The sequence below is a fragment of the Bacillus rossius genome, chromosome 6, assembly GCF_032445375.1.
Source record: "Bacillus rossius redtenbacheri isolate Brsri chromosome 6, Brsri_v3, whole genome shotgun sequence".
NCBI classification, from domain to species: Eukaryota; Metazoa; Arthropoda; class Insecta; order Phasmatodea; family Bacillidae; genus Bacillus; species Bacillus rossius.
Genome location: NC_086334.1, coordinates 945771 through 958935, shown reverse-complemented (window position 1 = coordinate 958935; position 13165 = coordinate 945771). Strand labels below are relative to the sequence as shown.

The window sequence follows — 13165 nt, the reverse complement described above, 5'->3', positions numbered from 1 at the left end:
TTAACTGCTCGTGACTGCTCGTGACTGCTCGTGACTGCTCGTGACTGCTCGTGACTGCTTTTAACTGCTCGCGACTGCTTTTAACTGCTCGCGACTGCTCGTGACTGCTCGCGACTGCTCGCGACTGCTCGTGACTGCTCGCGACTGCTCGTGACTGCTTGTGACTGCTCGTGAATGCTCGCGACTGCTCGTGACTGCTCGTGACTGATTTTAACTGCTCGCGACTGCTTTTAACTGCTCGCGACTGCTCGTGACTGCTCGTGACTGCTCGCGACTGCTCGCGACTGCTCGTGACTGCTCGCGACTGCTCGTGACTGCTTGTGACTGCTCGTGAATGCTCGCGACTGCTCGTGACTGCTGGCAACGACCAGGCGACAACACCGTGGCGTGGGAAAGTGGTTACCTACTTGTAATCCGGTTGGCGCGCCCTGAGGCATCGCTGGCGGCTCGCCTTAATAGTCTGCCTCCGGCCAACTTCACGCGGATCTGCGCTATGTAGGCCAGAGTTTCTATGAGCAGTGACCATACCTCTCTCGTGTTGGGTGCACGTAGCTGGTCTTACTTGCGACACTTGTTACCAATAGACTGCACAGAGGAAAAAAATATGTACGATTACGAAAGATTACTTTGGAAACCAGTTGCCAAGTAATATTTTGTAGTGTTATAAGAAAGATACTATAAAGTTGTACAACACTTGGCAATGGTTATTTTTGTGTATATAAAATACATTTTTCGAGTTAATACTGGATGTTTCTTACGAAAATGGCGCATGATTTTATATTTTAATTGATGTTTCATTCAAGCATAATATTTTTAAATATAAAAGATTAAAGAATATTTAACAATTACACTTAATTTTTGTATCATACTTATTATGTGCGCACTTAATACTGGAAAGCTATTCAAGGAACGGTTTACAAATAACTTTAATTATTGGAGGTACTGGGACAACACAAAGCATAAATGTCCGGGTATGAAACCGAACCCAGTATTACAGCGAACACTATTTTGTAGTGGTGCAGTAGTTTTCATGTAAATGCACAAAATATAAAATATCTGTAACTTTACATGAATAATATATTCGGTGCAGTTTCGAAGTGGAAAAAAAAACTTTTTTCGATGCAGAGGAATAAGGTTAATTGAAAATCTAAGATAATGTTGTAATGAAGATGTAGTGTAGTGAGCAGAACTGCCTGTGAGTCAGGCGGCGGCCAAGCACTGAGGTATCTCGGCGCCGAGGTGACGTCACAACCCAACCCCGGGCGTAGCGGGCCTATTTCCTTCCCAGACACCCGCGAGCCCACCTGACCACGGCCCACTGTCAGCCCACTGTCGGCCCACTGTCGGCCCACTGTCAGCCCACTGTCAGCCCACTGTCAGCCCACTGTCAGCCCACCGGCGCGTTGTGCAACCAGTCGAGTCTCACACTGGCCGTTCTATAAGGGTGCACGATCATTACATCACAAATGCTACACTGGTTTTTTTTTTGACGTGATAACGTCTTATAAATCGATGAATGCAGGCTGCACACACTAAAAAGCATGACTCATTGTCACGTTCCGCCTGAGCCGAGCGTGCAAGAACCGGCGAACCACCGTGCGAGAAAATCTTCTATAATATCAAACAGGTTAAGGCGTGCTTTTTAACTAATTTTTTGTGATTATATTTAAACAAATTATTTAAATTAAATTTGCAAAAAACTTTAGGCCTAAATAATATTTGAAAATTAAAAAGTATGCAATTTTTCATCAATGTTTTCTTATGACGTTATCACATAAATTATCGTCCGTGAACCGACATTACAGACACCCGCTTTTTTGCAAAAAAACAACCGAAATAATATGAGAAATGTTGCCTGTGACCTCCATGGTGCCTGTGTCCTTCATGGTGCCTGTGACCTCCATGGTGCCTGTGACCTCCATGAAGTTTGTGATTTCCATGGTGCCTGGCACCTCCATGTTGCCTGTGACCTCCATGGTGCCTGTGACCTCCATGGTGCCTGTGACCTCCATGGAGCCTGTGACCTCCATGGTGTCTGTGACCTCCATGGTGCCTGTGACCTCCATGGGGCCGGTGACCTCCATTGTGCCTGAGACCTCCAAGGTGCCTGTGACCTCCACGGTGCCTATGACCTCCACGGTGCCTGTGACCTCCATGGTGCCTGTGACCTCCATGCTGCCTGTGACCTCCATGGTGCCTGTGACCTCCATGTTGCCTGTGACCTCCATGTTGCCTGTGACCTCCATGGTGCCTGTGACCTCCATGTTGCCTGTGACCTCCATGGTGCCTGTGACCTCCATGGTGCCTGTGACCTCCATGGTGTCTGTGACCTCCATGGTGCCTGTGTCCTCCATGTTGCCTGTGTCCTCCATGGTGCCTGTGTCCTCAATGGTGCCTGTGACCTCCATGGTGCCTGTGACCTCCATGGTGCCTGTGACCTCCGTTGTGCCTGTGACCTCCAAGGTGCCTGTGACCTCCGTGGTGCCTATGACCTCCACGGTGCCTGTGACCTCCATGGTGCCTGTGACCTCCATGGTGCCAGTGACCTCCATGGTGCCTGTGACCTCCATGGTGCCTGTGTCCTCCATGTTGCCTGTGTCCTCCATGGTGCCTGTGTCCTCAATGGTGCCTGTGACCTCCATGGTGCCTGTGACCTCCATGGTGCCTGTGACCTCCACGGTGTCTGTGACCTCCATGGTGCCTGTGACATCCATGGTGTCTGTGACCTCCATGTTGCCTGTGACCTCCATGGTGCCTGTGACCTCCATGGTGCCTGAGACCTCCATGGTGCCTGTGACCTCCATGGTGCCTGTGACCTCCAAGGTGCCTGTGACCTCCACGGTGCCTGTGACCTCCATGGTGCCTGTGACCGCCATGGTGCCTGTGATCTCCATGGTGCCTGTGACCTCCAAGGTGCCTGTGACCTCCACGGTGCCTATGACCTCCACGGTGCCTGTGACCTCCATGGTGCCTGTGACCTCCATGGTGCCTGTGACCTCCATGGTGCCTGTGACCTCCACGGTGCCTGTGACCTCCATGGTGCCTGTGACCTCCATGGTGCCTGTGACCTCCATGGTGCCTGTGACCTCCGTTGTGCCTGTGACCTCCAAGGTGCCTGTGACCTCCACGGTGCCTGTGACCTCCATGGTGCCTGTGACCTCAATGGTGTCTGTGACCTCCATGTTGCATGTGACCTCCATGGTGCCTGTGACCTCCAAGGTGCCTGTGACCTTCACGGTGCCTGTGACCTCCATGGTGCCTGTGACCTCCACGGTGCCTGTGACCTCCATGGTGCCTGTGACCTCCATTGTGCCTGTGACCTCCACGGTGCCTGTGACCTCCATGGTGCCTGTGACCTCCATGGTGCCTGTGACCTCCATGTTGCATGTGACCTCCATGGTGCCTGTGACCTCCATGGTGCCTGTGACCTCCATGGTGCCTGTGACCTCCATGGTGCCTGTGACCTCCATGGTGCCTGAGACCTCCATGGTGCCTGTGACCTCCATGTTGCCCGTGCTGTTGCAGGACTGAGTCTCGGCGATGAGATGGGGTTCTCGCCCACCTTCTCTCAGACAGAAGAGCGGCGGAGATCCACCCAGGCCAAGCGAGGCAGCAACAGCACAGCTCAGGTGAGTAGTTGTCATAACAAGAGTGGTGTTCTATGTCCGGTATTCCTAGGCAAACCAAGTGTTTATATTCGAGGTCGAATCAAATATGCATAGTTTATTATTCGTATTCGAAAATTCAAATATTCGCTCAGGTCTGGCTTTGACACAAAACTCTTGGTCATCATAATGCCTCATATTTATTTTTTACTGACAGTAATATACACATTGCTTCAGTACTTCTCCAATATTTTTTTATGGTTAAAATATTATTTATTTCTTCCAAAGGTGTAACTACAATACCTTGCTACCTAAACGCTAGGTACTACTAGGAATGTAATTTTTTTATAAAGGTATTTTTAACAACTGTACTCATATTACATTATCTATAAATATATACTGAATTCTCTCAGTTTTAAGTTATTTTTTTATACTAATTTTCAAAATGGTATAAGTCGGTTTATAATCTCACGAGAATACAAATATTTTTTTCCTCCAGGCTGTAGGTACTAAACGAAAATTTATCCGCACAATAAAAACAGGCAAGGCCTAGCAACAGAGTAGCCTTAACAAAATAAAGCAATATTTGACAATAAGTTGCTTTTTTATAGATATTATGCATTATTCACTAAGTATAACGACTCAAGTCACACGTGTCCCAAATCGCGTGGTGTAGGGGAGACACGTCTGTAACTGCGGATGTGAAATGACCTCAGAAGAACGCGCGGACCACAACCTTGTAGTTTGTGGTATTCCCGTTTGGCCGACTGGAGGGTCACGTGGTTGCCTGTAAGGCGGGAGCTCGACCGCTGCTGACGCAACCGCAGAGAAGCGGCCGCTTTCTAAACTCCGCGGCTTGGGTCGCGCTGACGCAGCGAGGACTGTGCAGTCCGGACAAACCGGAGAGCTTGCGGCCTCAGTCGGGAAGCCTGCATTTCACAGACGAGAGAGCCACACACGAAGTTCCCCGAAGTTCATGCTGGCTTCTTTTTTCCGTTCTAACTCATTGCATAAACCGGTGTGGCATTAAATTTTTCGGTCGATTAGGATAGGTTAGCTACATTATAAATACTTTAAAACATTGTGGATGGTTGGTTATATTAGGTAAGTATAGCTACATTAAAAATACTGTAAAATCATTTTATGGTTGCGTAGCAAATAAATTTTTAATATGTAGCTATCCAGGGTTAGGAAACCGTTTACATGATTTCACAGTATCTTTAATGTAGCTATCCTAACCAAATCAACCGTCCCACAATGTTTTAAAGTATTTATAATGTAGCTAACCTAACCTAATTGACCATTAATTATCATGAGTTACAATGAACAAAAAAAAAATACCGAAGAAGCACGATCGGGCGTTTGGCTCTCTCGTCTGTGAAAAGATGGCTTCCCCTCGCCAGATATGTGAGTCACCTTACCTCGGTGACGAGTACATTCATGTGTGTTCATGTTGCAGATGCACTTGCAGTGCGAAACTCGGGACACGACATTAAACGCAGAATTACTTTTAAATATTTGTAACCAGCGTTTTTCGTAAATTTGTGGTGAAAATTTTTTACATTGTACGAAGACGTTTTACTAAGAACCAGTGAAACTCATCAATAGCGGCAGGTATTTTTCACAAAAAAAAAAAATGAAAAATCTTACCACTCAGTAGACTGCTAATGAGAATGGCGGTTGTGTGCAAGGGATGCAGCTACTCTATTGGCCAGTCCAGGGCCGTGATTGGTGGGCCGATAGCAAGACTCGTACCTCAAAGAAATCAAGTAATTACGAAACGCAGTCGATGCTGTACACACAGCTAGTCTCAAAATCGTCTAGCGGAAGAAAGACATGTCTCTACACATTTGTATTTATTTTTTAAACACACGTGAAATGTAGGGTTTCCGCTTGGTCACCGACTGACGCCCCAGACATAAAAATTGTTATTTTTGCCCTCAAGTAGTAGTGTAGCATGTCTGCTACCCCTAGATTATTTATTTTTATTTTAGCTTTGTAAGCCCGGAACTTGTTATTAAATCATTGGTATTTTTTATTTTTAATTTAGTTATGTTTCCAATTTTCCAATATTTTAATTGGCCATTAGAGGCGGGCCGAAAGCCATCGTGTTAGTCAGCTTTAGAAAGATTTTCATTAATTAATTCAGATTTTTAAATTTGTTTTACTATTATTAGTTGTATTTATTGCCTGGTTTATTTAAGTTTTACGTCGAGTATTTTTAATTGGAATTTTAGACTTTACTAACGGACTTTAGTTCCTTGAGTCGCCGCTAGAATTGCACCAGCGCTCGTGCGCACAGCAAGGGTATAGTGGGTTTCCGCGGCCGTGGAGGCCGGTCGCTTGGCAGCTGTTTTGATGGCGTCACGACGTGTTTGCAGTGGGCAGTACTTATTTTTTGGCAAAGACGTAAACTTTTAAATTTAACAAGCATGAAGAAGCTTGGTGGATTGGACTGGGAAGTTATCAGTGGTATTTATTTTTTGAAGAAGCTACGTTTTTGTGATGTACGAGGGCGATGCACGCCACACACCGCTCAGCTGTTCGTCCCATTTGGCCGGTTGGGCGTGACCTTCACCGCAAACGGACGTCTGCTTGAGCATTTGCAAGTTTAAGCAAATATACGGTAAACGTTTTTCAGAAGAGGATATCAAGTAAGGTAAATATTTACTTGGGCGGTATTTCCGAAAAAAAATGTTAAAAATCCGAAAATACCTTTATTTAATGCTCTTCAACTTCCTCTTTTCATTAAAATCGGCGGAGATTAGAAATTCCAAATACTTTAGGAGATATCGAATTTTTAAATTTCTTCATATGTAGTTGAGCGGTATTTGCGAAAAAAAATGTTAAAAATCCGAAAATACCTTTATTATATGCTCTTCAACTTCCTCTTTTCATTAAAAGCGGCGGAGATTAGAAATCCCAAATACTTTAGGAGATATAGAATTTTTAAATTTCAGCACAAAACCAGGGCATTCCTGTGGCGTGCGTGCACCATTGTTTCTTGTTTACGTACGAGTATCTATTTTTTTATTGGATAATGTCGTCATGTGATTGTTCGTGATAGGCCAGAATTCAAATGAACTAATACGTGATTATTTAGTTCAATTATTGTTTAAAACTGTGTTTAATTACCGCCTCCAACTTAGGTGAGTTTTTAACGTTTCTAATTTTAAAGTCTTATTTGTTATTTTGATATTGTTGCGCAAGTAATAAGTAACAAAAAAATTTACGTGAGTTGTTACTGTACATCCTTTGTTACGGGTTTGTTAGGTAAGGTCAGTTACATTATAAATAATTTAAAACTAAAGAATAATTAAAATTAATTCACATTATTTTTAATATCACCTTAGTTTGAAAGTACTTATAATGTAACTGACCTGACCTAATCAACCATTTTAGTTTACTGTTCACCCTCTGTCCGGGTTTGTTTGGTCAGGTCAGTTACACTATAAATATTTTAAAACTAAACAGCCATTAAAATTAATTCTCAAAATAATTTTTAATGTCGGCTTAGTTTGAAAGTATTAATAATGTAACTGACCTGACCTAATCAACTATTTTATTAATTACGCATTCACGATTCACGTATTCACGAACACACGGCAAAATAACAAAAATGGCGCAGCTCAAATGGTTCCACAGGTCTTGTATTGCAAAATTAAAAAATTCGATATCTATTAAAGTATTTGGAATTTCTTATCTCCGCCGCTTTTAATTAAAAGAGGAAGTTGAAGAGCATATGATAAAGGTATTTTCGGATTTTTAACATTTTTTTTTCGGAAATACCGCCCAAGTAAATATTTAACTCAAGTAAGTGCCCCTTGCAAGTTTTTGGCACAGGTGTGGGAAATCTACGTACTTTTTTACAAGTTGACTTGTAATGTGGTGGCCGTCTCAACCTTTTGGTGAAACGTAAAATGAACTTAGTTATTTTTAAAGTCTACCAGTGGAAACAGGTATTCTCGTTGCGTTTAATAAGCCTTCCCAATTTTAGTGCGCACGGACCTTTATAAATGAAATCACACGGCCGTGTACTTGAAATGGAACTTATATATATATATATATATATATATATATATATATATATATATATTGGTATTCTATAATAATAATATGCCAGGCTTAATTTTAAGAAATTTATTTTTAGTAGGCTTTTGTAAAACGTTTATATTGCTAGAGCCGGAATTTACTTCACTTGGGAGCTCCCGACGTATTTATTTGTAAGTTTAATATTTTAGTCTTAGTTTTCCTTGATGCCAGCAAAGGTTTGAAATTGTTCTTAATTTTGTTAATAATGTTCTCAAATATTTTATAGTTGTATAAATGTACGTTCCGGGTAGGGAATATAGGAAATATATTGAAGGAAGTAATGATATTTATATGGAGTGTGGCAACGAGGTTGGACTAAATATAATCTCGTCTAAAATATAAGGAATTTATATATTGCCTAATACGTAATTGTAGTTGGATCAACTTATTTATGCGACGTGCTTTACGTAATGTAATGTTTTTTCTCAGAACACGTCATATGTTAGGCAAATTTAATAATTTTTTTTTAGGAAAATAAATATTAGATGCTTATCTTTATTTCGGTTGTAGTTTTTCTTAGCTGTACCAAACTGACCCTATCTCTTATTTTATGCTGTTTTTCTGCGGTTAAGAATTTTTTAAAGCTTTTGAAATAATTAGGATATTAACATCTTGTAATATTTTCTTTAAGTCTGCCCCCATTCTGATTTGTGGGTTTTTAGACGTGGTTAGTATTTTGGGCACAGCAATTTTTTGCATTTAGATCATTTTTTTATACATTTTAGGACCCAGCTGGGGGCGGGTATTGTGACCTTTGGCTGAAAGTGATGAGCAAAGGTTGCAGTAGCATGTGGTCAACACGATAAAACATATTTTTATGACTTGATAACGTCTTTTAAATCGATGAACGCCTGTTGCACGCCGAAAAATTGTCACGTTCCGCCTGAGCCGAGCGTGCAAGAACCGGCCAACCACCGTGCGAGAAAATCTTCTGTAATATCAAACAGGTTAAGGCGGGATTTTTAACTAATTTTTCGTGATTATATTTAAACAAATTATTTAAATTAATTTTGCAAAAAATTTAAATAATATTTGAAAATTAAAAATTATGTAGTTTTTAATTAATGTTTTCTTATGACGTTATCGCGTAAAATTATCGTCCGTAAACCGACTTCACAGACAACCCCCTTTTTTCCTTTTAACGAAACATCTTAGGAATCCTAAAAATAAAGAAAAAAGAAATTTAAAAAGAAAAGAAAATGAATTCGCAGAATGTAACTTGAATCTTGAAGAAATCGTTTTAAATCAACAGGGAAAAAAATTCAATTTTCTTCTCGTGATTGGGCAGAGTGTTCGTGAGTCCCTAATGTCCAGCAATGCGCGTGTCCGCAGACGGGCTCCAAGCGACTGTCGACGGGCTTCGACGGCGCCTTGAAGCTGCTGCAGGCGCCCCGCTCTGAGACCACCGGAGCGGGCAGTGCTGCCACCTCGCCCGCCGCAACTGGCAGTGCTGCCACCTCGCCCGCCGCAACCGGCAGTGCTGCCACCTCGCCCGCCGCAACTGGCAGTGCTGCCACCTCGCCCGCCGCAACCGGCAGTGCTGCCACCTCGCCCGCCGCAACCGGCAGTGCTGCCACCTCGGCCGCCTTCCGCAAGGTGCTGCGAGCCGCCGGCGGACACTTCCAGGTGGGTCCCATGACTCTGCCGCACTCCCGCATCTAGTGATGGATATTCAACACTGGTCCACTGCATTAAAACAATTTTTTTTACTGTATGTATTAGTGATATAAATTGTATTTATAAATTTTTTCACGTGTATTTTCAAGTGTAAGTGAGGTTATGTTCCCGTATGTATAATTTGTTTGCATTTTAATTTATAAAGTAATTTATAAATAATTAAAATTAATAAATTAGAATTTAAAAATAAGCATATTTATCAATTTTCGTTATTAGCTCAAATATATCTTCATTATTTTACTAATTCAAATAAATAATTTGTACACATGTTTATATTAATATTTAATAGCTAGTATATGTTTAAAAAATAATTTAAATGAATTTATACTTTACTAACCGTATTTACAGTATATCTCCAGTCCTTTTATTATTTTATTTCTATGAATTATTTGAATGCAAAATTAAAGTTAGTTTTTTTATTACACTAAGTAATTATAACTTATAACGCGCGTACATAAGTACACGCAACTATTTTGTCTAAAAATTCTTTAAAACATGAATAAAACAACAATTATATGTTATCGCTTTGTTTTTGTGCATTGGAACAGTAGTAGCTGATTTATAAATATTGAGAATATCAGTTGATAAAGAAGCATTACCAAGCGGATTCCCAATTGCAGGTGTAAAAATTATTATTAAGTACTAAACTAAAAAAAATAGTACAGCCTTTAATTGCGAATTTTATCATGCCCAGTACAGGTTCTGTATTTTAATATTTTGATAGCATAGCGTACTCTAATGGTCGTAGCAGGTACACACAAGCAGAGATTAGACTAGTTCTAGTAGATGTATTTTAACTATCCCATTCTTTATCGAGAGAAAAAATGCATAAATTGTCGCCAATTACCTGAGGGTCAGTTATAATATCGTATTCTATTTTAATGTTCGTGTTTCATAAAATTATTTTTCATGATTTTAACATAAGTCTAAAATGTTTTTGGTTCAGCCTTAGAATAATTACAGACAGTTTTCGGTGTTTGATTTATATTTTATTTTTAATAATGTCATATTGCTTTAAGAACTTAGTTAAATTTGTCACCGTATGTAATTTATAGGAACGATATTGATTTTTATTAATTTTAAAAGTTTTTAGGAGAACTAATTATGATATTAAGGTTCGTATATTTGCTTATCAATTTAATTATTTCATCAACATATATTTTCCGCTAGTCCAAAGATCTTTCTAAATACAAAGACACACAATCACCATTAGCAATATCTTAAAATAAATGGCTGTTGTTACAACATTCGAGAAGTTTGTGTATGAGATGAATGTCCATAATTAAGGAGCATGGTAATTATTTCATAAACAAAGGGATCGTCACATTCAGATACATTGTGCATGAAATCGTTTGAAAAAATTAATTACTTAGATTAATCAGACATTAAGTTATACTGATTTATATGCAATGTTTTAATATGAGTGGATCACGATGGAGCGAATGCCGTGGAGGATTGCACGGCTGGCGGCTGTGACGTCATCCAAAAGGGTCTGACTCGCCGGGACTGCTCGTTAGTTTCACTTCAACGAGTGGCGACGCCATCAGAGCAATAACGGCACAAGAGACCAATCTGAGCAGAATTCTTGTATTCATTCCTCTGCGTTTATGAAATACGTTATCTGCAATATATGTTGTGCTCAGTTTAATCATGGGTGACAAGTAGTTTTTCACAAACTACAACTACAAAAGTAAAACCTATTTATTTTTACAATTACATGTAAACTATTTTCTGCTGCTTACATATTACAAACTAAAAAAATCATTAGAAAATTATTTGCTTTTTTAAAATCTTATTCTTGTTCAATTTTTGCAAACATTGGTACAAATTACGAATGTATATTTTTTTAAATTTAATTATTAGTTATTATTTAAGAAAGTTAGATTAAATTGCTCAAACTAAAGTTTTTTTTCTTGCCAGTGCGTGATTAATTGCTACGATCGTTTGAATCGAGCTCAGCCTCTCTCATAACTCCACGTACTGTCTTCGAGTTGTTAATCAAGCAGTCTGAAGCCAATTGTAATGCCAGGAGTCCCGTCGATCCAAGCCTGGAGCGTGCAGTTGAAAGACTAGGAAGCATCTCATGGTCAGATCTGCGAGGACTGACGCAGCTGTTGCTTAAGGCGGTGTCGGTAGCTGCGCGCGCTGAGGCAGCTGTCGACGGCCGGTGAAAGTCAGGCACTCCACGACGGTATCTTTTATTCATGTGCGCGGCGCCGCGACCAGCGAGTGGAAATAAACAAATATGTCAGGGAAGAGAGCGCGCACTCTAGCAGGATTCCATGGAAAGCGCCAGGTCGCACTCACAGACACTCAGTCCAATGCAGGGGTCGCGTCTTCAGCCTTGCCTCGCCACAAACAAGGACATCAAAGACTTAGTTTGGCGCGCTATCCGCATAATCTGTCAATACTGCGACCATCAAATATTTTTTACACATGTTTATTAGTTATTTAGTTTTTATTCTTATCACTATCGGAGCTTTTGCAATAAAACTTAATTGTTTACTTGCAAAAATAGTACGTAAAGTACGAGAGACTTGGAAATGTTTATACAATATTGTATTTTATTTATTTTTAACACGAGTCACACATACTAACAAACATAAAACTAATTTTCAATTTTTAAATCAGTGTTCAAGATTACCCTTTCCTTTGTGAATCAATTTTTTCACACTGATAGTTAACGTTACAATTCACCCTCACATGCAGTCGCTTGTAAAAACCCATTCTAAACAAACGGTAAAATTCGATTAATGGTGACTTCGCTATATAACAGAGCAATAATGAAATTTACACATTTGGCGTACATAAAATAAATTACCACAATCTAAGGAAAAATAGGAATGGTGTTACGGCCTGATTTACAAACAAAAGGTTGTTTGCAGCTTCACTATTTACTTTTGTTGTCTTTTAATCTTTCAGTCACTGAGTGTGTGTGTTATTGTCCTGACATGTCACCAACTGCAATAAGAGCATGCGAGGGTTCTTTGAACCTAGATGTTGCTCGTCTGTGTAACGGGATGGTTGTAGTCGGAAGACGAGCGAGGTAGCTGGTTCGGTCGCAGCTGCTGACGGCTAGGACTCGTGTGTCGCAGGACCTGGCGGGCATGGCGACGGCGGCGCCCGGGGTAGCTAGGCGCGCCTGGGTGCGCAAGGCGCCGCGCGAGTACTACCCGCTGGGCTACCCGGAGCTACCCGGGGACTCGACCTCCTCCTCCTCGCTGGAGCTGGCGCCGGAGATCCGGCCGTTCCGCTGCGAGGCCCAGAAGTACCTGCCCGGGCTGTACGCCGACCGCCAGCAGGGCTGCCGGGTGAGGCTCTACCGCTCCTCTCACGAGTCGGAGTACTCTGCCATCCCGTGTCTAGGCCGGGTAGTTACTTCTGCGACTGAGAGTTCTTATTGGCTCACAGTCCGTCAGATAAAAACTGAACCAGTGGCAAAAGAAGCACTAAGTTATAATTATTTGAATGTTGGCTTAACACGAAGGGCCAACATCAGTGTAGCTTATACAGACATATTTTATTTCCTGTTGATAGCTGAAGTGCTTTACAATATAACATTTAATAGTCTATTGCACAAAATATGATTAAGTTTATTTTACGTTGTCGTGGTATTGTGACCCTACGCTATTAACTCTGTCGTGCTGAAACGATGCCGGATTTGTAGTGTCGTTTTGGTCATTGCATTGCTACTCCAGCTTTAGACAATTACTACAAAAACCTGAAGTGCATCGTAAAGGTATTTGAAGTATGTGACTAGCATGCTCGATCGCTCGGCGTTTAAAAACAGT

At 41.2% G+C, this 13165-nt stretch overlaps 1 protein-coding gene across 1 annotated transcript in view; it reads left to right on the top strand.

The window, feature by feature from the left end:
- The window catches only part of LOC134532457 (uncharacterized), a 35362-nt gene that overhangs the window by 16313 nt on the left and 5884 nt on the right, over nt 1-13165 (top strand). Inside the window, exons 3-5 of the mRNA XM_063368866.1 lie at nt 3526-3629; nt 9030-9323; nt 12470-12685. Coding sequence (XP_063224936.1) covers nt 3526-3629; nt 9030-9323; nt 12470-12685 — 614 coding nt within the window. The remainder of the gene's footprint in view (nt 1-3525; nt 3630-9029; nt 9324-12469; nt 12686-13165) is intronic.